The sequence below is a fragment of the Rhinopithecus bieti genome, unplaced genomic scaffold (genome assembly GCF_001698545.2).
Source record: "Rhinopithecus bieti isolate Rb0 unplaced genomic scaffold, ASM169854v2 scaffold_6933, whole genome shotgun sequence".
In the NCBI taxonomy this organism is placed as follows: domain Eukaryota; kingdom Metazoa; phylum Chordata; class Mammalia; order Primates; family Cercopithecidae; genus Rhinopithecus; species Rhinopithecus bieti.
The window spans coordinates 114,940-137,817 of record NW_016805426.1 but is presented as its reverse complement, the minus strand read 5'-3'; the positions used below and the strand labels follow the sequence as shown (position 1 = coordinate 137,817).

General features: G+C 42.3%; 1 protein-coding gene across 1 annotated transcript; it reads left to right on the top strand.

The window, feature by feature from the left end:
* The first annotated feature begins 1,538 nt into the window (after positions 1 to 1,538).
* Positions 1,539 to 13,568, top strand: TUBAL3 (tubulin alpha like 3). The gene is made up of 4 exons (XM_017872433.1): positions 1,539 to 1,585; positions 5,281 to 5,524; positions 11,194 to 11,342; positions 12,204 to 13,568. Exons 1-4 carry the CDS (start codon positions 1,583 to 1,585, stop codon positions 13,146 to 13,148), a joined length of 1,341 nt encoding a protein of 446 aa, XP_017727922.1. The 5' UTR covers positions 1,539 to 1,582; the 3' UTR covers positions 13,149 to 13,568.
* Positions 13,569 to 22,878: the final 9,310 nt, after the last annotated feature.

Genomic DNA, 22,878 nt, shown 5'->3' with positions numbered 1-22,878 from the left:
AAAAAAAAAAAAAAAAAAAAAAAGAAAATGGAGACAAACAGAAAGCACAAAATAAAATAGTACTCTATATCTGAACCCAACTATATTAGTTATTATATTAAATGTAATGAGCTGAATTATCCAATTCAAATAAAAAAATAGAAAAAAAACTCAGTCATATCATGCATACAAAGAACACATCCCAAATATGAGAATATGGAAAGGTTTTAAGTTTCTAAGAATGTAAAAAGATGGGAAAATACATAATTCAAATGTGAACCATAAAACTGTATTAAAGTAGTAATATTAATATTTGATCATAAAAACTTTAACATAGGCCAAGGTGGGCAGATCACGAGGTCAGGAGTTCAAGACCAACCTGGCCAACATGGTGAAACCCTGTCTCTACCAAAAATACAAAAAAATTAGCTGGGAATAGTGGCACGCACCTGTAATCCCAGCTACTTGGGAGGCTGAGGCAGAAGAATTGCTTGAACCTGGGAGGTGGAGGTTGCAGTGAGCTGAGATCGCACCACTGCGCTCCAACCTGGATGACGGAGCAAGATTTTGTCTCAAAACAAAACAAAAAAAAAACTTTAAGGTAAAATCATTAATGTATATAAGGAAGGTAATTTAAAAAAATTGTTAAAGTTTTTAAACATATAATAGTTTAAAATGTATATGGTCTTCATAACATAGCCTCAAAATATATCAAAATTGACAGAAAAGAAATAATGGGCAAATTCACAATTATAAAGAAAATTTTTAACACATCTTTTGAAATAATTGATACTGAAAATTTGGACTACACAATAAAGCCATTTGATTTAATAGATTGATTGATTGAATGATATGTCTATCTAGAACATTGCATCCAACAAATGCAGAATGCACATTCTTTTCAACACTCACGGAACATTTTCAAAAATTGACCATATAGTGGAATATAAAGGAAGTTTTAGCAAATATATAAGGAGAGAAATCAGTTAAGATGTGTTATCTGATCTTAGTGCAATTAATAAAAAATAATAGCATAGGTATATATTATGTATAATAATACAAAAGTTCAAAAGACAATAATAATAAAAACAGAAAATTCCCATATGTTTGCATGTGGTAGTGGTTGAGAGGCATGCATAGGACACAGAAGTAAAAAGGACACTGTCTTGGTTTGCTCTATGTATTCAGGGATTGTTTAAATTTATTTAAGAAGATATTCATATAGTACTCATGCAATAGAAAAAGGTAGCAAATTTTACTCATACTCTTTCCTTTTCTCTGCCAATGCTAAATAAATTCTTAACCCCAAAGGGTGATTTTTAAAACACACATGTTCTTTTCAACATAGGTATAAGTTGGACGCAGATTTGGATAAGCTCTCTGTAGTTCATCTGTGGTTGTGTACAAACTTTATCCCAGGTTGTTCAGTCCCAACACAGCTGCTCTGAGACCAGATAACTAGAAAACTAAAAAGAAGCTGTACCGCTTTAAGTGAAGAAAGCTCCAGCCCTCAGGTGGAGTCATTTCCGGCCCCTGTGATAAAGCTCAGCTGGGAGGCTCCTCAACCATTACTACAGGGCAGGAGGGGCAAGTTCTCATCAGCATGGTAAGTGACTACACGCCTACGCATTGTTGTAGGAATTTTACTAATCTTATTTGGCTCTTTTCCCACAGCAAACAATTTTTAATAAAATTGTAATGCAAGAGAAGACATTTGTAAAGAAATATTTGTTTCTTTCAATATCCATGTAGATGAGTTGGGAGCAGGTGTGGACAAGCTGTAATCTATTCCTCTGTAATGTTGCTTCTTTCAAGGTAAAGCTCAGTTGATTTGTAGTATCTTACTGCCATTAACTTAAGCACTGAAGCAAAAACCTCTCCTTCCTTTAGTTTTCACCTTTGTTTTAGGCTCAGAGTGCTGATTTTTCTGTAGATACTAATTGCTTCACTTTTCGTTATGCTGTTAAGAGCTTCTGAGGACTTCAGACTATGGCTGACCTCATAAATGCCTGGTAGGGTAAAGTGCGCAGACGTCTTCTTTGCCCTCACTTGAGGTTAGTTCTTTGGGCACCACGATGAATAGAATAACTTACAATAATTCTGTTTTGGATTGATCTTTTCAGATCCATTTCCCCTTTATTTTCTTCTGTGTCAGTTTTTCAGTATCTTTGAATTTTTAATTCTTCAATGGAAGCAACATTTCGAACTGCTTCTTCATCTTTGACTTCTCACCCCATTGGTCTCTCTGTCCAACATTTTAAAAACTTTAAATTGTTTTGCTTTTAAAAATTATGCCTTTCAACATGAGAGAGACTTGTGATAATAGCATGTTCTGTATCCTGACTATCACTGTCAACATTCTGGGTGTGATTTTATATTACGGTCTTGCAAGATATTTCCACTGGGGAAGTGGGTAAGGGATACAAGGGATCTTCCTATGTTATTTCTTACGACTGCATATCGATCTACAAAGATCTCAAAATTAAAAGTTTAATTGAGAGTTATGCTTTTCTAGTAATTCAAATAATCCTTGTAGCAGCATTTAATAATGTGCTATGACTTATCAGTGTTGACGTTCAGTGGGCATTTTATAGTCTTCTATTTTATAGTGTGACTAATGTTTTCATAGAGAATTTGGAAAAAAGGGAGAGGCTAAGAGAAGAGTAAGGTGAAGATAGTCTTCTACACCCTTGGACAGAGTTATGTTATAAGCTAAGCTTCTTCAAAGACCAAGGATGCTTGTTAGGCCAGGCTATTAATGCTGAGCTCAAAAAGAAAAGCATCACTCTGCTTTTGGAGTCACTTGAACAGACCACGTGAAGAGGAACAATATATATTTTTTTATATTAGTGATTATTTTTACCATGAATATTATGAACAAATACTACATGTATACCCGAATTTTACTTGTCACTATAACAAAGGACTGGGTGGTAGCCAGTGGAGAAGACACAGAAATCTACATGTGAACTTTATAAAGTAAGAGGTTTTAATGATGTAGAAACAATGAACATTCACCCTCTCCTTTAAAAATTTTAACTTTAAGGAGCCAAGTTTTGATCAGATTACAGCAGCTAATGTATTTACAGCACTTGAAGTCCTACAGAAGGGGAGAAGAATAAGATTAAGGGTATCTGAAGCCTGATAAGGGGTATCCAAAGCCTGTTTATAACAGAATGTGCTGTTTTGAGAGGTGGAATGTTAGTTTGTTCTAAGTGAAGTGCTTTCTAAATTAGAGAGACTGATAGTTGCACAGAAAAGAAACGAGAAGGAAGCCCTACTAAGGCAGTGAACTTGAATTGGTCATGAAGCAAAGAGGGCTGTGTTATGCCTTATGAATCACAGAGACAAAGTACAAAGGTTTGATGCCACTAAACGTGAGCAGAGTCCAAGTCAGACTGCAGGGGTGTGGCGGACCAGAGCCCTCTTCCTACTTCCCTCTCACTAGTGATCTGTGTAGACCAGTGGTCCTCAACCTTTTTGGCACCAGGAACTGGTTTTGTGGAATACAATTTTTCCATGGAGTCGGTGGTGGGGGATGGTTTCTGGATGAAACTGTTCCACCTCAGATTGTCAGGCATTAGTTAGATTCTCATAAGGAGCCTGCAGCCTAGATCCCTTGCATACACAGTTCACAATAGGGTTAGTGCCCCTGTGAGAGTCTAATGCTGCCGCTGATCTGACAGGAGGCAGAGCTCAGCCAGTAATGCTCACTCTCCTGCCGCTCACCTCCTGCTGTGAAGTCTAGTTCCTAACAGGCCACAGGCTGGTACTGGCCTGTGGCCCGGGGGTTGGGGACCCCTGTGTAGACCACAGGTGAGGGATTGACAGGAGGTCTGAGGTCTTTCAGTAGTTGAATCTCAGGCTTTGGGGCAGTGTAGCCATGAACAAGGGCAGGGTTTCCCCTCAGCTTATATAGTTGAACAGCTTAAAGGGTCCTGATGATGCAGAAGACATGGGGGTCTCACTCTGCAAGACCCCCCAAATAGATTTGTTTCAGCACCACTGTCAATCAAACCACATCAATATTAAGATCAGCGACTGCTATTACCTTAGATTTCTTAGGATTTAGCTTTTTCTTTCCTTCTCTTAAAAAAAGTAGGTCATTGTCTGTTTGACAGAACAGTTGTTTGCCTTAAAAAAAATGTGATTTGAAGTGGGATGGGGGAATACGAAGGCTGATGAAGGTGGAAGAAATAGTAAAGTTTAGACAAGAAAACAAAATCACTACCCAGGTATTACTAGACTTAATATGTTGATGCATTTTCTTTTAGATTTTTGTGCCTATTTTTGAACAGATTTGACATCATACTCTATATACAATTATGCATCTTATGTGCTGTTTACTTAATATGTTGTAAGCATTTCCCATGTCATTAATCTTTTTTGGGGGGTAAACATTTAAGGGTTGCGTAACATGCCATTGTGTTGAGGTATCATCCTTTAAATGCCCAACAATATATAAATGGTTAGATTAAATAGATTCGTTTTTGGTTTTCCTGCTTATGAATTATGATGCTTGTGAATGCCATCAGCCTACATCTTTGCATTTTAGAGTCTTTCTTTTGTAATTTGTTTGTTTATATCATTTGCCTGTCTAGTGGACGTCTTAAGTGTTTTTTTTTAGAAAGTTGATGTATATAAAATCCATTTTTATCTCTATATGTTTGTTATAAAACTTTTACATTTTGGAATTGTTAAATCTATTGCATTTTGCCTTGTAAAATTTCCCACTAGTTTTAAGTTTAGTGTATCCATCCTTATTCAGAGTGCATATGAATGGTAAAGATAACATTTTAAATTTATCTGCAATGAGTTTTAGTACCTGACAAGACTATATATTGATTTTGGTTTTATTTCTTTCCAATAACTAGCTAATTTTCTTTCTAGACAAGTCCACCTGAAATATATATAATTACACACACACACACACACACACACACCTCACCTATATTAAAAGAATAAAGTGAAATGAGTTGTATTTTGATTCGCGTTTTGTGTGTGTGCGTGTGTGTGTATTTGTCTTAATTTAATTCTTAGTCCAGTACAGAGTAGGTGCTTAATTTATGTTGTTAAAATAAACTTTTTAATGGAATTTAAATCCCTGGTTTAATTGTCCCTGAAGCTTAGCTGTACCCTGGGTCTTGGTTTCCATGAAACACTTTTGATTATCCTTATAACACATTCCTCCGTGGCCTTAAGCTAGCTAGGTTTCCGTCATTTGTAACCAGAAGTGCTGAGTAACAGCTCTCCTGTTATCTAAACACCTGCTCAGTTCCAACTCACCATGACTTATTTCAGAGGGAGTGCCTTTCCATCCACATTGGTCAAGCTGGCATCCAGATTGGGGACGCTTGCTGGGAACTCTATTGCCTGGAACATGGAATCCAGCCAAATGGCGTTGTTCTCGACAGTCAACAGGATCAGCTGGAAAATGCAAAAATGGAGCACACAAATGCATCTTTCGATACCTTCTTCTGTGAGACAAGAGCTGGGAAGCATGTGCCTAGAGCACTCTTCGTGGACTTGGAGCCAGCTGTTATAGGTACAATACATGTTCCATTCTAGCGTACTTAACTGGAGCCATGCTCAAACAAATCAAGTGAGTGGGATTATCAGGTTATACTGGTCTATCTGAATGAAATCACAGGGGCCATTCCCAAATGTAGAGGCTTACTCAATGGCCATGGGTGATTAACATGACAAACACAGCCAAAGGGAAGACTAGATTAGCCTTTTTAAATTTTAATTTAATTTAATTTATTTATTTATTTTGAGATAGAGTCACTCAGGTGGGAGTGCAGTGGCGCCATCTTGGCTCACTGCAACGTCCGCCTCCTGGGTTCAAGCAATTCTCCTGCCTCAGCCTCCGAGTAGCTGAGATTACAGGCACACACCACCATGCCTGGTTAATTTTTATATTTTTAGCAGAGATGGACTTTCACCGTGTTGCCCAGGCTGGTCTTGAACTCCTGACCTCAAGTGACCCACCTGCCTTAGCCTCCCAAAGTGCTGGGATTACAGGCGTGAGCCACCACACTTGGCCTAGATTAGCCTTCTTTACCTGTGTGATGAAATGAATTAAGACCTGCTAATTGCTCCACATGTGCATCATAACAGAACACTAAGTCTTTTCCTGGGTTTGAGAGCCATTTGCCGGAAGGCACTGGCAAAGAATCAAACAGTTTTTCGATAGCTGCTTAAAAAGTGTAGAATATTTGAAAAGAATCCCAAAGGAACAAGAGGCCAAATATATACTCTAGTTATGGGAAAAACAGTGCAATTTTATGATTACTAACAATACACTTTGTAGTATGTCATGCAAAACCTCTTCAAATGGAGCTAGAAAAATACAGAACAGAGGGCCGGGCGCGGTGGCTCAAGCCTGTAATCCCAGCACTTTGGGAGGCCGAGACGGGCAGATCACGAGGTCAGGAGATCAAGACCATCCTGGCTAACATGGTGAAATCCCGTCTCTACTAAAATACAAAAAACTAGCCGGACGACCTGGCGGGCGCCTGTAGTCCCAGCTACTCGGGAGGCTGAGGCAGGAGAATGGCGTGAACCCGGGAGGCGGAGCTTGCAGTGAGCTGAGATCCGGCCACTGCACTCCAGCCTGGGCGACAGAGCAAGACTCCGTCTCAAAAAAAAAAAAAAAAAAAAAAAATACAGGACAGAGAAGGGGCTCTTACTGACTTAAAAGAAAAGCTAGAGAGTGGGGTAGATTTGGGTTTGATGTTGTGCATCCCATTATTTGTTGGCGTGTAATAAACTTCCCCTACATTTAGTGCTTTAAGGCAATAATACTTGCTGGTTTGTTCATGAATCTACAATTTGGGTGGGGCTCAAAAGAGACAGCTCCCCTGTGCTCCATGTGGTACCAGCTTGGAAGGCTCAAGTGGGAAATGGGGCATCCACTTTGAAAGTCACTCATTTACTTCGCTGTCCCTTGGTGCTGACTGTTGACTGAGAGAGTGGGAGGGGTGGAGAAAAGGAGAGGCTGATGAATTCAAGGTCATCATAAGAAGGAACTGAATACAACCCCATTAACACTTCAGCTGGGTGATGGGAGTACAAAGATGAATAAATGCTGATTTTTGCCCTTGATGTGAAGATGCCTGTCTTGGTCAGCTCGGACTGCTGTATCAGAACACCATGGACTCGGTGGCTTACACAACAGTTGTTGATTTCTCACAATTCTGGAGACTGGAAGTCTGAGACCAGGGTGCCCAGTGGTCGGCTTCGGGTGAAGGCTCTCTTCCCAGCTTGCAGATGGCTGGCTACCGTCTCACTGTATTCTCATATGGCAGAGAACTATGTCTTTTCTTATGAGGGCCCTAATCCCATAGTGAAGTCTCTACCCTTATGACCTACTTACTCACAAAGACTCACCTCCAGATACCATCACATTGGGGATTAGGGATTCAATGCACGAATTTTGGGGGGACACAGTCATTTAGTCCACGGCAGCTATTGTTTACTAGTGGGAGACCTGCACAGGTATTTTCCTCTAATTCTTTCAGCACTCTGTCAGGAGACACTACTATCATCCTCAATTTATAGACTAGGAACTTGATAAATCTTGGGGAAGTGAAGGAACTTGCCTAAGATCACTGAGTTATTAGAGCAGAGCTGTGTTTGGTCCTAGGTTTGCCTTCTTATTAAATCTGTTGTCTTTCAACAGGAAAGTAGCCTAATCTAGTGAAGAAGAAAATATAAATGGTTATAACAATACTGTTGAAATTGAGCCATATAAAATTGCCAGTGTATGACTATTTTTTGACCTAAAAAAGTTAATTTTATTGTGTATGATACAACTTAATAGACATTTCTACAACAGGGGTGTCCAATAATTTGGCCTCCCTGGGACACATTGGAAGAAGAATTATCTTGGGCCACACAAAAAATACACTCACACTAATGATAGCTGATGAGCTAAAAAAAAAAAAATCGCAAAACAATCTCATAATGTTTTATGAACATTTACCAATTTATGTGGGAACGCATTCAAAGCCATCCTGAGCGGCACGCAGCCTGTGGGCTGCGGGATGGACAAGCTTGCTCTGCAAGGCGGAAGGAATGAAAAACTACGGAGCCATCAAATAGGTTTGTTTGTTTTTTAGAGCGAGAGACTGGGTCTCGCTCTGTCACCCAGACTGGAGTGCAGTGGCATAATCATAGCTCAGTGAACTCCTGGGCTCAAGCAATCCTCCCACTTTGGGCTTCTGAGTAGCTTGGACTACAGGCACATGTCACTACATGTGGATAAGTTTTTTTTTTTTTTTTTTGAGACAGAGTTTTGCTCTTTTTGCCCACGCTGGAGTGCAATGGCATTATTGCTGCTCACTGCAACCTCCGCCTCCCAGGTTCAAGTGATTCTCCTGCCTCAGCCTCCCAAGTAGCTGGGATTACAGGTGCACGCCCTGCTAATTTTGTATTTTTAGTAGAGACAGGGTTTCACCATGTTGGCCAGGCTGGTCTGGAACTCCTGACCTCCAGTAATCCACCTGCCTCAGCTTCCCAGACTGCTGGGATTATAGGCGAGAGCCACTGTGCCAGGGCAATTTTTTGTTTTTTATAGAGATAGGGTCTCACTGTATTGCCCAGGCTAGTTTCAAACTCCTGACCTCAAACCATCCTCTCACCTTGGCCTCCCAAAGTGCTGGGATTCCAGGCATGAGCCACCACACCCAGCCTCACACACCTTCTCATGAGGGGACAGCATCTGCAAATTCAGAGTCAGGAAGGAATGCCCCGCAAGTGCAACCAGGAGTTCAGCGTGGCCAGGCATCGGTGTGAGCAGGAGCGCAAAGCAGGGGATGAGGCTGGGAAGATGGTCAGGGGCAGGCTCAAGGGTGAAGTTACGGCAAAATGAGGAAGTTGTGGTCAGAGAAAGGAATTTGCACGTTTAGGATTTTGGCAGTGGGAGAGTTCTGAGTGATGATGATTGAAGTGGAGTGCAGTAGAATGACACTGTAGTTAAGCTGAGGAGCCATCGTATAATTGTTCAAAAACCATTGACGTCTCTGAGGATATTGATTGAGGGCACCATGCTGGGTACTAAAGCCCCTCAGCAACCTGTGCCTGGGAAGTTAGAATGTATGGCATGGATTACTGATGAACGGCAGGTGCTGCAACCACTAAGCCCTGAGATAATGGATTTTATGGAAGTCATTTGTGAAGCTATTGACCCTCAAGATCCCGACCCAACATTGTCATGAAAAAGGAAGCTTCCGTAAATTACCTCCCTAGCCTGAATGCAGCCTTACAGCTTCAGATGAGAAGGAAATAGTCCACCCAGAATTACACATTCACTTATATCTTGTTTATAAATACATCTTTTAAACATCCTAGCTCTGGGGGAGGTTTGTGTGTAAGCTAGTTAAAAGTTATTTAAACTCAATTTTAATAAATATTATTTGAGAGGTTGCAAAATTGGAGTTTAGAAATTCTTGGTCACCCACAGGAAGGCACGGTGAATTGAAAAACGATTGTGCTTTTATTAAACAGAAACACAATGCATCTCTCCTTAGGCTGTGAGCTCCTAGGACTGGCTCAGCTATCTGCTGCCAAGGCTGGTGGTGTATAATGAGGTAAATCTGCATAAATGCATGTCATGAAGCCAGTTCTATCATTGTTACTTATAATTGCTGTTGTTATATGGGCCGTGCGTTGTGCCCTATGTTCTCGTAACAGCTCAATGGGGTAGATCTTGTTATAATCCTTATTTATGAGCTAAAATCATTGACTAAGTAACTTCTCTCTAGCTTAGTGAGGGAGGCAAGATAGGAACCCAGGAAACTGATTCTTGAAACATGCATTTAACTACTAAGCAATGCAGTATCCCACAGTAACCAGGGCAGCAGTCCCAAAGCCTACTTAGCCCTGAAACGCTGCTGCTTAATCGTCAGGAATAATGCTATTTGAGTAATTCTAAGGTGGGGGAGTAGGGCATGCTGCCCAGGGTTTTAAAAGGCAATGAGACCTGGCATGGGTTGCCTTCAGTTGTGTTGGATACTGCCAACATCTTAACGCCAATTGTCCTGCATCATGCATTTATGCACTTGGTGTTTGGGTCGTGTGGGCATTTGAGTTTGCCGTGCCTTGCCTGTTAAATCCTCTTTTAAAGCAGATTTAAAAGATGGATATACCTTTGATTTTTAAATTTATTTTATTTTATTTTACTTTTTTTGAGACAGAATTTCACTCTTGTTGTCCAGGCTGGGGTGCAGTGGCATGATCTCGGCTCACTGCAACCTCCTGGGTTCAAGTGATTCTCCTGCCTCAGTCTCCCCAGTAGCTGGGATTACAGGTGCCCACCACCACGCCTGTCTAATTTTCTGTATTTTTAGTAGAGATAGAGTTTCACCATGTTAGCCAGGCTGGTCTCGAGCTCCTGACCTCAGGTGATCCACCTGCCTCAGCCTTCCAAAGTGCTGGGATTATAGATGTGAGCCACTGCACCCTGGATATGACTTTCTGTGTGCTTTTGCAGCACACAGTTGGCTATTTGTAGATAAAAATAGTTGTCTCAAAATGCCAACATGTCCTAGGGTGGGCAGTGGGTTGAAGCGTGTCCCCCTAAATTCATATCCATCTGCAACCCCAGAATGTGACTTTATTTGGAAACAGTGACTCTGTCAATGTAGTTAGTTAAAATGAGGTCCTCCTGGATTAGGGTGGGCCCTAATGCTAAAGAATTGTGTCCTTATCAGAGGAGAGAGCACAGACACCCACACAGGGAAAAGGCTTGTATGCCAGAGGTAGAGATTGGAAGGGGATAGCTAGAAGCCAAGGAGAGCTAAGAACTGTGAGTCACCAGGTGCCAGGAGAGATGTTTGGATCAGACGCTCCCTGGGGCCTCCAGCAGGAACCAAGCCTACCAACGCCTTGGTGTTAGACTTCTGGCCTCTGGAGCTGTTAGGAAAGAAATTCCTATTGTTTTAAGCCACGATGTTTGTTGTCATTGGTTATGGCAGCCCTGGGAAACTAATAAGGGGTGTGTGGTAGAAAAACATAATTTCCATGTGTGTGTAAAAAATTCCACTTTTCCTGGGCTAAGTCAGGCTAATTCAGCACTATCTAAATTCCATTCCTGGGCCACAACATTGAGAGAAAGCATGGGGGTGAGGTACAGGGAGGCGCCTGGAGGAATAGCAGCAGGTCGACGGCTGAATTGTACTGAGTGCACCGACCTCCTTTCACTCTCTGCAGATGGGATCCGGACGGGCCAGCACCGTTCACTCTTCCATCCTGAGCAGCTCGTTAGCGGAAAGGAGGATGCTGCCAACAACTATGCGCGAGGCTGTTACTCTGTGGGGTCGAAGGTCATCGACCTTGTGCTGGAGAGGACCCGGAAGCTGGCAAGTGATTCCCCCTCTTCTCCGAGTAGGCTGTGCCTGGGACATGTGGGATCCTGCAGCAGAACTCACAAGCATTATCTGCTGTCACCATGGCCACCGTCTCTCCCTGGTCATTGGCCTGGGTGCTCAGAACTGGGGAGGGGTCCTCATCTTGACTTTGATTTCCCCTTGTTAGTAGGAAGGGGATAGGGACCTGTACCCTTACTGGGGGTCCCCTGAACACCTGATCATCCCTGCTTCTCCTAACACAAGGTTCATCTTGTTATCAGAGCCTCCCATAGCACTCTAAAACTTGTCACTTTCCAAGAGTAGCCTGTCATTTTCCAAGAGTAACTGATGTTTATGAAGTTAGCAAGAGGCACTCCCTGTCTGGAGATGCGTGACTCTATTCACTGCTAGTTAATTCCTCTTTAGGGGCCTGAGTCTGGAGACCGTTTGCTGAGTAAGGGTTTTGGTGTTTGGCATATTTGTTAGCTACTACAACGCCTTTTACACTGGCATGCCAGATGGAGCATAGACGTGGGGGGAATGTTATTTTGCTTCCGTGTTTTGTCATTTTCTTTGTTATTGATAAAGGCCTTGCTTGCAACCACATACAGATAAGTGCACAGAGGTCAGTGAAAGACAGGTGTATATTTATGCTCTGCTTATAATAAAGCTCTGAAGTGCTTTGCCTACTCCATAAGTCCCCTTGAGAGTATTTCAAAGTAGCTGTGTTTGTTGTGGAGTTAACAATGGCAAAGGAGTCCTTTCTGAAAGTTTTTGTGTTGGGGAAACCTGTTGTATCCTACCACTACAGTCCAATTCACTGCTTCTGGATTTATTCAGCTGAATTCTCACATCTCATTTACTTTTTTTCAGGCAGAACAGTGTGGTGGACTTCAGGGATTTTTGATTTTCCGAAGCTTTGGAGGAGGCACTGGTTCAGGGTTTACATCTCTCTTAATGGAGAGGCTCACAGGAGAATATAGCAGAAAGACTAAGCTGGAGTTCTCGGTCTACCCATCCCCCAGGATCTCCACTGCTGTGGTAGAGCCTTATAACTGTGTCCTCACCACCCACTCCACCACAGAGCACACGGACTGTACCTTCATAGTGGACAACGAGGCCATCTATGATATATGCCATCGTACACTCGGTGTTGAACGCCCCTCTTATGCCAACATCAATAGATTGATGGTTCAGGCAGTATCTTCCATCACTGCCTCCCTCCGGTTTGAAGGGCCCTTGAATGTGGACCTAATTGAATTCCAGACCAATCTAGTACCTTATCCGAGAATACATTTCCCCATGACAGCCTTTGCCCCCATCGTCTCTGCTGACAAAGCCTACCGTGAGCAGTTCTCCGTGTCAGACATCACCACTGCCTGCTTTGAGTCCTCCAACCAGCTGGTCAAGTGCGACCCTCGGCTTGGGAAGTACATGGCCTGCTGCCTACTCTACAGAGGGGATGTGGTCCCTAAGGAAGTGAATGCAGCAATCGCAGCCACGAAGTCGAGGCACTCTGTTCAGTTTGTAGATTGGTGTCCAACTGGTTTCAAGGTGGGCATCAACAATCGGCCACCCACGGTGATGCCAGGTGGGGACTTGGCCAAAGTCCACCGGGCCGTCTGCATGCTGAGCAACACCACAGCAATTGTGGAGGCCTGGGCCCGCCTGGACCACAAGTTTGACCTCATGTATGCCAAGAGAGCATTTCTGCACTGGTACCTCAGAGAAGGCATGGAAGAAGCAGAGTTCTTGGAGGCCAGGGAAGATCTGGCAGCCTTGGAGAGGGATTATGAGGAAGTGGGGCAAAGTTTCTGAGGCACGTATGATGGGTGCAAATGAATGTCAAGTTAAAATGGCACGTTTTCTTTTCAAGCCGTTATATGCCTAGTGAATAGTTTCCCTGATGAGAAGAAAAACGAAATCAAATCAGGCAAGACTCTAGGTTCCACACTAAATTAAGTGGGTCAGTACCAACAACGAACGCATTCTTTCCTGGTCTGCTGGTACAAGCCAGCTCTGCTACCTGGGAGCCTTTGGAAGCTTCGAGTCCTTTGAACTGCTGGGTCACTTCTAGGTGGGATTTTTTTTTGTTTTACCAAGAGACAATGAAATCCTAAAGTTTATGCTTTCCCTTTCTGGTACCTGAAGTAGAAAACAGCACATATAGATTACGAATGTTTTTTCCCCCATATCTATATTTTGACACTGATTAAATCATAAATATTTTCAATATGATTCTTTTTCTTCTTTGAAATGTGTGCCCAAAGGGCTCAGTTTGCTCAGTTTGCTTTTTATGTGAACAAACTTGGGTCTGTCTAAAACTTGAATTTGCGTGTCTTGCAGGTCAGAGGTGAAAGCTATCTCTTCCACTTCCCTGTCCTGGAGGTGGTGTTCTCAAAGTGTCGCCAGCGTAACTCTGTGCCAGAGTCACTGCAGAAGTTTAGTAAAAACGCAGATCATGGAGCTTCTCTATCGACTTGCTAAGCTAGAATCCTGGGGGCTGGAGGGGCTGTGTGTTAATGGTTTGAGATTTACAAAAACACTAAATGGAATGAATTTTTGGCACTGAATAGTTCCATTTGAGAAAATAATTGACTCTGGACAAAGCTATAAATGCATTAAAACCACTAGCGAGATTTTAAATAACCACAATATTTAGTCTCACTAATATAAGGCAACTTAGATGCTGCAGAGGTACTGAGTTGGGCTGAGGTGTTGCTCTTCGACTGATGGTAGATAATCCTCAGGAGCCTTATCCACCTGTGCCGTTTAACCTGTGAGCCCTCACCCTTCAGCTATACTCACTCTTAGCCTCAACTGGGTACAAGCTTTTGGCTTAGGTAGACATCGGAAGATACGAGGCACTAAAGCCTTGGCTGGAGGCATGAAGTTGTGTATCTGTTTTGAGATTCCTCAAACTACAAGGCTACTACCTTCTTGCTTGTGTACCTGTACTCAAAAATGGACCCTCTGTAGGTTTTTTTTTTTTTTTTTTGGTAAGATCTATTTTTTTAGAGTATTTATAGGTTCTTAGCAACATTGAGTGGAAAGTATAACCCTCCATTTTTAACAGTTTCTTGGGAGATTCTTTTACATACTAAAATCACTCCCCTGAGATGTGGCCTTTAAGAATGGTACTCAAACAATGTACCATTTTGCCTGCTTTCACTTGAAACCATTCTCACCATGGAAGCCAATGACCACTGTTTGGTGGAAATGATATTTAGCTACTCTTCAATGCCAGTAAGGGTTTTTTTTTTGTTTTTTGTTTTTGTTTTTGTTTTTTTCCCAGCACAGACAACTATCGCTGAGTTTTTGCTCAGTCGCCAAGTCTCTAAGTATCTGGCTGTGTCCCCTTTGGACTCCACTTCCAAGCTTCTCTGCCAAGGGCTCAACTTCTGTTCACACGAAAACAACCTCATACCAGGGTTGTGTTTGGAGCATGGAGCCTGTTAATTGAGATGCCAGGATTCCTCGTATAGTAACGGAAAGGAACATGACTCTCATTCTCACGTCTTTGATTTGATGGGATCAAACATTTGGAGAAAGGTACGTTAAAAAAAATTATTTTGTCCAAATGAAAGGAATGATTTGGTGACCTTTAGTGTTTCTTCACTATATCCAACACAGACCAACAATATCTAGAGTTGGCTCTTTATTGAAGTGCGGAAGAAAACTGTTAGCAAAAGGGCTTGCTGCCCAGTGTGCTAGAAACCAACACTGTCGCATTGCGTTTTTGAGAAAAGAAAGGCTTTTATTGTGAATTGACCAAAAGTAGATAGAAATTCAGCTCAAATCTGTCTCCCTGTGTGCTGGCTCTAAGGTAGTATTTTTATTAGAAAAGGTTTAGTGGGTAGGTTCTGGGATTAGTAGGTCATAGTGGAAGGAAAGGGAAGGTCTGGAAGGTCTTCGTGCTTCCTCATGGGTTATTTCCTCATGTTTCCTCATGGGATGCATGTACAAAATTAGAGGGCATTAGTATGAAACATGGTGGAAGTTTGGGCTGCGACATTAGCTAGCTCATTCTGCACAGACTCTGGTTGGCCATATTGGTTCAAACCAATTTCGGCTAGTTAAAAAAATATCTTATAAGCAGACAGAGTTTCAGCATTTTATCAAGTTCTTTCTTTTCTTATCTGCCATCCTGAAAACTCAATAATTTCTCTTAGTCATTGGTTTCTTCAACTCTTTGGAGCAGTTTCAAAACCTTGTTCAATGGAAGGAATCTATACTATTATTATCATTGTTTTAAATAATGGAATTTTGCTTAGATTTAGCCCCCTAGTTTAGTTCTCTGGTACTCTTCATTCCTTCTTGTATTACTATGCTTCCATCTGGGATTACTTCCCTTTTGACAAAATAACTCATTTTAGCAATCTTTTAATGTAGATCTGCTGACAGACAATCCTCTCTATTTTTATTTTTTCTCTAAACATGTTTAGATTGCCTTCATCTTTGAAGAATATTTTCTCTGGGTATAGAATTCTAGGTTGACAGTTATTTTGTTTCAGGATTTTGAAAGATGCCATTCCATAATTTTCTGGCTTTCATTATTTCTATTGAAAAGTCAGCTGTCAATCTTATTGCATCCTGGAAAGTAGTAGTGTTTTGTTTTGTTTTTCCTTTGGTGATTTAACAGTGATGTGCTTGGGTGTGGTTTTTATTATGTTCAACCTACTTGGACTTTTTAGAGCTATTAGCATCTGTGGCTTGATGTCTCCTATCAGTTTGGGAAGAGGCATGGCCAATAGTTCTTCAAATATCATTTCAGTTTTCTTTCCTTTCCTTATGTGACTTAGACTACACATATAATTCCTTTGCATTGTCCCATATGTTGCACGCACTTTTTTAAAAAATATTTTTTGTCTTTTTTCTACCTCTCTTTGCTTCCAACTATATATTTTTTTACCTTACATAAACTTTGGAAAATACTATGTGGAAATAATTTGACCTGTTCTATTAAACCCGAAAGACATTTCAGTTATATTTGTTGGTAGTTGTTAGATCTTTCTTTTTCACTGAAAATCCAATTGAACAGATACAGATCTATGTAATTTATGAAGAATTCTGTTGCTGAATATTTTGTGTACAGGCAAAAGTCCATTTATTAGTAGAGTTTAAAGTAGCTGTACTTTTGACAATTTATTCCAATGAGAGCTGGAAAGACTATGAAGAGTTGATAAGAATGTTTGTACTTGGCAAGACAGAGGCCCAGGGACATGAAATAACCTGTTTAATGTTATAAGTGCATAGGATGCCTTAAAGTGATGAATTAAATATTGGTTTATACATTCTACATAACTTCCAGGGTCTTAGTTCTATTTATCTTTTGGCATTACAGATTATCTGTTTTGTTTTTATTTTCATCCTTTTCTTATTTCTTCTATTACACTCTTTCAAGAGAGCAGAGCATTATTCTTAATCTTTGTACTTTTGGCATCTGACACAGTGCCATGCATATAGTAGATAGTAATGTCTGTTGAAGGTATATTGATATTCCTGAAGGATCTAGGAAGCATATTAGGGTATATATTATCTCTCTTATTGTCTTATTTTTCATGGTTCTATACTTCTTAATTTTGCATTTATGAGAGGTGGACCAAGGATATTTGAAAAGACTCAAGGATTTGTGAAGTAAGATATGGCAGAAGCCATATTTTATAGCAGCAGTTAAATAGAGGAAATGACACTAGGTTCTAGCTCAGTTTTCATTATCAACACTGTCTGTTGAGACTGGCAAACTCACGTAATGTACTTTGGCTGAATATTTAACATTGGGGTTAAGAAGTAATAATATTTGCCTTTCTCCCTTAAGGAGTGAGGAGGAGGTCACTGGAATAATGGTTGAGATAACTTTGAGGACTATAAACACTAATTAAATGTGATCTTGAGGTGGGAGCTACTGTATTCATCTGTGTATTTGTAGTGTCAGGCATATTGTAGGCACTCAAATTATTTATTAAATTGGAAAGCACCTTATTTCCTACCCTACTGTAGTCACATCTATCTGATTTTAACTTCTAATATTCCTCTTTAATCTCCTCCCTAAAATTATTTTGAATCTTCACATATTCTCTATAGTCCCTGAGGAAAAATATTCTTTCCAAGACGGTTGGTTATCCTTGCACCTTCTCTCCTGACTCCTGTCCTTCTAGGAGGCCTTTCTCCTTTGATCTCTCTTGTACATTCCATCTCACTTTCTCCATTGATTTATTTTCTGTCCCCTACTTATAGGCTCAGTTTCCCCATTCAGAAAACCACCTTTATTCTGGATTCTGCTATCCCTACAATGTGCTATCACATCTCTCCACTCTACAAAACTTTTAAAAAGGATATGCATGTGATGCGCCTCCAGCGCATCCTCTGTTTGCTCCCAACCTTTGTAATTTGGTGTCTCTCCACCATTCTACTGATGCTATTGTCTTGAAGATCCCCCATAATGCGTTATTCACCAAAGCAATGACTTTCTCAGCCTTCAGGTTGCTTGACCTTAAGCATTTGCTGATTCTCATGAAACCTTTCCTTTGACTCTGTGACACTACTTGGTGCTTTTCCTATGTCTGAGATTTTCCCAGACTCTCCTTCTATACTGTCTCATTTTGTTTTTATTTTATTTACTATTATTATTTGATACGGGGTCTCACTCCATTGCCCAGTCTGAAGTGCAGTGGCGTGTTCAATTGAACTCTGTTAAATATGATTTGTTTACAGTTTTTATTTTAACAGAAGAATGAATTCCATCAATTCTACTTCAGTAATGTGTCCAGAACCCATTCCCTTCTTTTTCTTCAACGCTTCTCCCCTTCACCAGGGCACTGGGGTCTAAACGTTCTTCTGCTTTTCATTTTGTCTTCCTGACCCAACCGACTCACTACTGTCGGACTGAACCTTCTGAAGCACAGCTTGGATTACACTGCTCCTTCACTCAAAGCTTTAATGATTCCACATCACCTGAACATAAGGCCCAAACTCCTGTGTGTGGCATGCAAAGCCTGTCCCAACAAGCTCTGACTCAAACTTCTCTTCCATTCTTCACTGTCATTGTGTGCATTCCATTCCAACCAGGCTTGCCCCCATTTCCCATGGGGCGCAGTGGCTCATGCCTGTAATTCCAGCATTTTGGGAGGCCAAGGAGAGAGGATCACTTGAGCCCAGGAATTCGAGACCAGCCTGGGCAACATAGTGAGACCCTGTCTGTGCTTAAAAAAAAAAAAATTAGCCAGGCGTGGCACGCACATTTGGTCCCAAATATTTGGGAGGATGAGGTGGGAGGACCACATGAGCCCAGGATGTTGAGGCTGCGGTGAGCTGTGATTGTACCACTGCACTACAGCCTGGGCAACAAAGCAAGACTGTCTCAAAAAAATAAAGCAAAATAAAATAACATTTACTCTTCAACGTACATGTGTTGTTTCTCTGTTGAGCCACTGGAGGGCACTAGTGAAGTGCTTAAATGATCTGCTGTTGAGTTTTTGGTGCGCTAGAGGGGGCGGTGTGTGTGTGTGTGTGTGTATGAGTACTGACACATTGAGAAAAATACTATTTATAGATTTTCTTTTGTTTTTAAAAGTTAATCTACTAAAGATAATAACCAAAGTATTTCTTAAGCTTTTATGTTCAGCTTGTGAATATTATTATTCATAAGCCTAGAAAATTTGTATAATCACTTTTAAAGGGAATACACATGAATTTTGGGTCTCCTTTACAGTCTTAGATAAATGCTCTTAAATATTTTAGGTTGCCTATAAATTTAATATATTCTATTTTCTTTTGAGGAGTTCGACAAACTTTCCCAAGCACTGTAAATAATTCTTTAAAAATCTAATAAATTAAACTATACCTTTGGTAATTAAGCAGTCTTCAGTGTTCTAAAACTTTCTACAAGCAATTAAGATTCGTACTTAAGATCACAAGTGTAAATTTATTGACAACATTAACACTTTTAAAAATTGGAATTACATGGGTGACTATGATTGTATTAGGCCAAACCCTCTCAAATATTATACATGTTGTTTCTGAAATGTCAAGTTGGCACAGCTTCCTTATCACAGGAGCTGCAGTACATCCTGATTTAATGGATTCACTTACGATTATTTATTGAGCACCCATCACGTGCTCGTCACAGTTCCAGGCATGGGAGATACAACAATGAAAACAATAGAAGCAGCCCCTGCCCTCATGGAGTTTATGTTGTAGTAAAAGACAATAAACACAATAAGTTAGTAAATTGCCCCACAGGTTAAAAGATGGCAGGTGCTTTTGGGAAAAAAGTAGAGGACAGTAAGAGGGAATGGATTGCAGCTTCAAAAAAGTGGGCACCGTAGCCTCCAAAGAAAGAAGCTTTGACAAGGACTTCAAGGGAGCGACAAGGGAGACTGCAGTTATTTGCGGGGAGAGCATTCCTGGTAAGAGGAACTGTCAGAGGAGTTCCAACCAGACCGACTCCATCCTGAGTGAGCTCTAGGAAAATGAAGCTGGAACTTGCTGGGCTGACTCCCAGAAAGTTGGGTATTCCTGGCCTCGAGATGTTTACGGTTAAGGGAACAGATTGATAACATTTACTAAACAGACTCAGACTTGGAAGTGTCCTGATATCCTGATATCTTGAGAACAGAAGCATGCCTAAGTTTGCTTTAAATATAATAATATTGATTCTTGCAAAAAATAGTAATTAAGAAAATTAATCCTTTATCACAAACCCTTGTAGCAGATGACATCCCCCCGATCTTTTTTTATCCTATATTTAAACAAGCATTGTACCTAGGGTGGACAGGTTCCTCCTCTTACTTTCGGGACCGTCCTACTCTGTCTGTGGAGTAGTTGCTCTTTCAATTCCTTTGCTTTGGCCCTTGGACTTGCCTGGGTTCTTTCCTGCACGAGATCCAAGGACTCTCTATTGGGGTCTGCATCGGGATCCTTTCTGGTAACAGAACCAGCAACGAAGATTTAGAAAGGGGAGCCACAGAGGGAGAAGGAAAGCAGTGGAGTGTCCTAGAAGCCAAGCTGGAAAAAAGTATATCCAGGAGGAGGTCACGGTCGTGGTCCCATGTGTTAAAGGATGCTCCTAAGTCATGTGAGTGAGGGCTGAGGCTTGGCTGCTGGATTTAGGCTGACCTTGAAGAGAGGGTTCAGTGGAATGACAGGGATGCAAGCCTGATTAAGGGGGTTGAATGGAGAATAGAAGAAGAGAGAGTACAGAGAGAAATTGTCAGAGCGTTGCTGTAAAAGGAAGCAGAGTAACTTGCTACTGTCTGAAAGAGGTGATAGGTCAAGAGTTGTTGGCTGGATGCGGCGGCTCACACCTGTCATCCCAGCACTCTGGGAGGTGGATGCAGGAAGACTGCTTGAGCCAAGGAGTTTGAGACCAGCCTGGGCAACATAGCGGGACCCTGTCTCCATTTTTATTCCTTTAAAAGTGTTGTTTCTAGCATTGGAGAAAGAAAAATGGGTTTGCTTGCTAGTGTGAGCGATGCAGAGGAGGAGGTGGCATCGATGATGTGAGAGGAAAACAGAAAGGTTGTTGGATCCATGTTTTAAGTGGGTGAGAGGGGATGGGAACTTAGAGTGTGACACAGAGGTTGTCCCTACACAGAAGCACGGACAATTCATCTAACTCAATAGGAAGGAAGGCAGAGTGTGTGAGTACAGGTGCTCTCAGGACGAAGACATGGCGGTGAGGTTTCTGTGAAAAGAGTGTGTGAGTACAGCTGCTCTCAGGGTGAAGACATGGCGGTGAGGTTTCTGTGAAAAGAGTGTGTGAGTACAGCTGCTCTCAGGGTGAAGACATGGCGGTGAGGTTTCTGTGAAATTGTGCTCCAGTTTCTTAATGAAAAGGGAGTAAGGTCACCAGCTGAGGTTGGAAGGGGAAGGGTATACTAGGGTTTTGAGGAGAGAAGAAAATGAGTGAAAGTCTAAGAAGTAGGAGCAGGAGTGGCAGAACGAAGCATGGTATAAACGCTGGGCTGTCCGAAGAGCCCATCTAAGGAGTCCAGTGAAGATTCTAAGGTGAGATCAGTCCGTGTGTGTGTGTGTGTGTGTTTGTGTGTGGTGTGTTGTGTGTGTATGATGTGTATGTTTGTGATGTATGTGGGTGTGTGGTGTGGGTGTGTGGTATGTGTGTGTGGTGTGTGTGTGGTGTGGTGTATGTGTGAGTACGTGTGTGTATGTGTGTGTGGTGTGGTGTGTGTGTGGTGTAGTGTGTGTATGTAATTGTGTGTGTGGCATGTGTGTGGGGTGTGTGCATGCTGTGTGTGTGGTGTGTGTGTGGTGTGGTGTGTGTATGTAATTGTGTGTGTGGCATGTGTGTGGGGTGTGTGCGTGGTGTGTGTGTGGTGTATGTGTGTGGTGTGTGTGTGGAGTGTGTGGTGTGGTGTGTGTGTGGGGTGTGTGGTGTGGTGTGTGTGTGGGGTGTGTGGTGTGGTGTGTGGGTGGGGTGTGTGTGGGGTGTGTGTGGGGTGTGTGTGGGGTGTGGGGTGTGTGGTGGGGTGTGTGTGTGGGGTGTGTGGTGTGGTGTGTGTGTGGGGTGTGTGGTGTGGTGTGTGGGTGGGGTGTGTGTGTGGTGTGTGTGGTGTGTGTGTGGGGTGTGTGGTGTGGTGTGTGTGGTGTGATGTGTGTATGTAATGTGCATAGGTGGTGTGGTGTGTGTGTGGGGTGTGTGGTGTGGTGTGTGTGGTGTGATGTGTGTATGTAATGTGCATAGGTGGTGTGGTGTGTGTATGCAATGTGTGTGTGGTGTGGTGTGTGTGTGGGGTGTGTGGTGTGGTGTGTGCATGGGGTGTGTGTGTGTGTGGTGTGGTGTGTGTATGTGGTGTGGTGTGTGCGTGGGGTGTGTATGTGGTGTGTGGTGTGTGTGTGTGGTGTGTGTGTGGGGTGTGCAGTGTGGTGTGTGCACGGGGTGTGTGGTGTGGTGTGTGTGGTGTGTGTGTGAGTGTGTGGTGTGTGTATGCAATGTGTGTGTGGTGTGGTGTGTGTGTGGGGTGTGTGGTGTGGTGTGTGCATGGGGTGTGTGTGTGTGGTGTGGTGTGTGTGTGGTGTGGTGTGTGCGTGGGGTGTGTGTGGGGTGTGTGTGCGTGGGGCGTGTATGTGGTGTGTGGTGTGTGTGTGTGGTGTGTGTGTGGGGTGTGCAGTGTGGTGTGTGCACGGGGTGTGTGTGTGTGTGGTGTGGTGTGTGTATGTGGTGTGGTGTGTGCGTGGGGTGTGTATGTGGTGTGTGGTGTGTGTGTGGGGTGTGTGTGTGGGGTGTGGTGTGTGTATGTGGTGTGGTGTGTGCGTGGGGTGTGTATGTGGTGTGTGGTGTGTGTGGGTGGTGTGTGGGGTGTGCAGTGTGGTGTGTGCACGGGGTGTGTGGTGTGGTGTGTGTGGTGTGTGTGTGAGTGTGTGTGGTGTGTGGGGGCGTTTTAAGCTCTGTTAAGCTTCAGAGTTCAAGGGCAGAATAACAGCGTGTTTGAATGAATAAAACAAGGCAAATGTGGAACAAGGGAATCTCAGGAGTGCACAGCGAGCGATGATAAAATCCACTCTGGCATTTAGACGGGCAAGGAGGGAA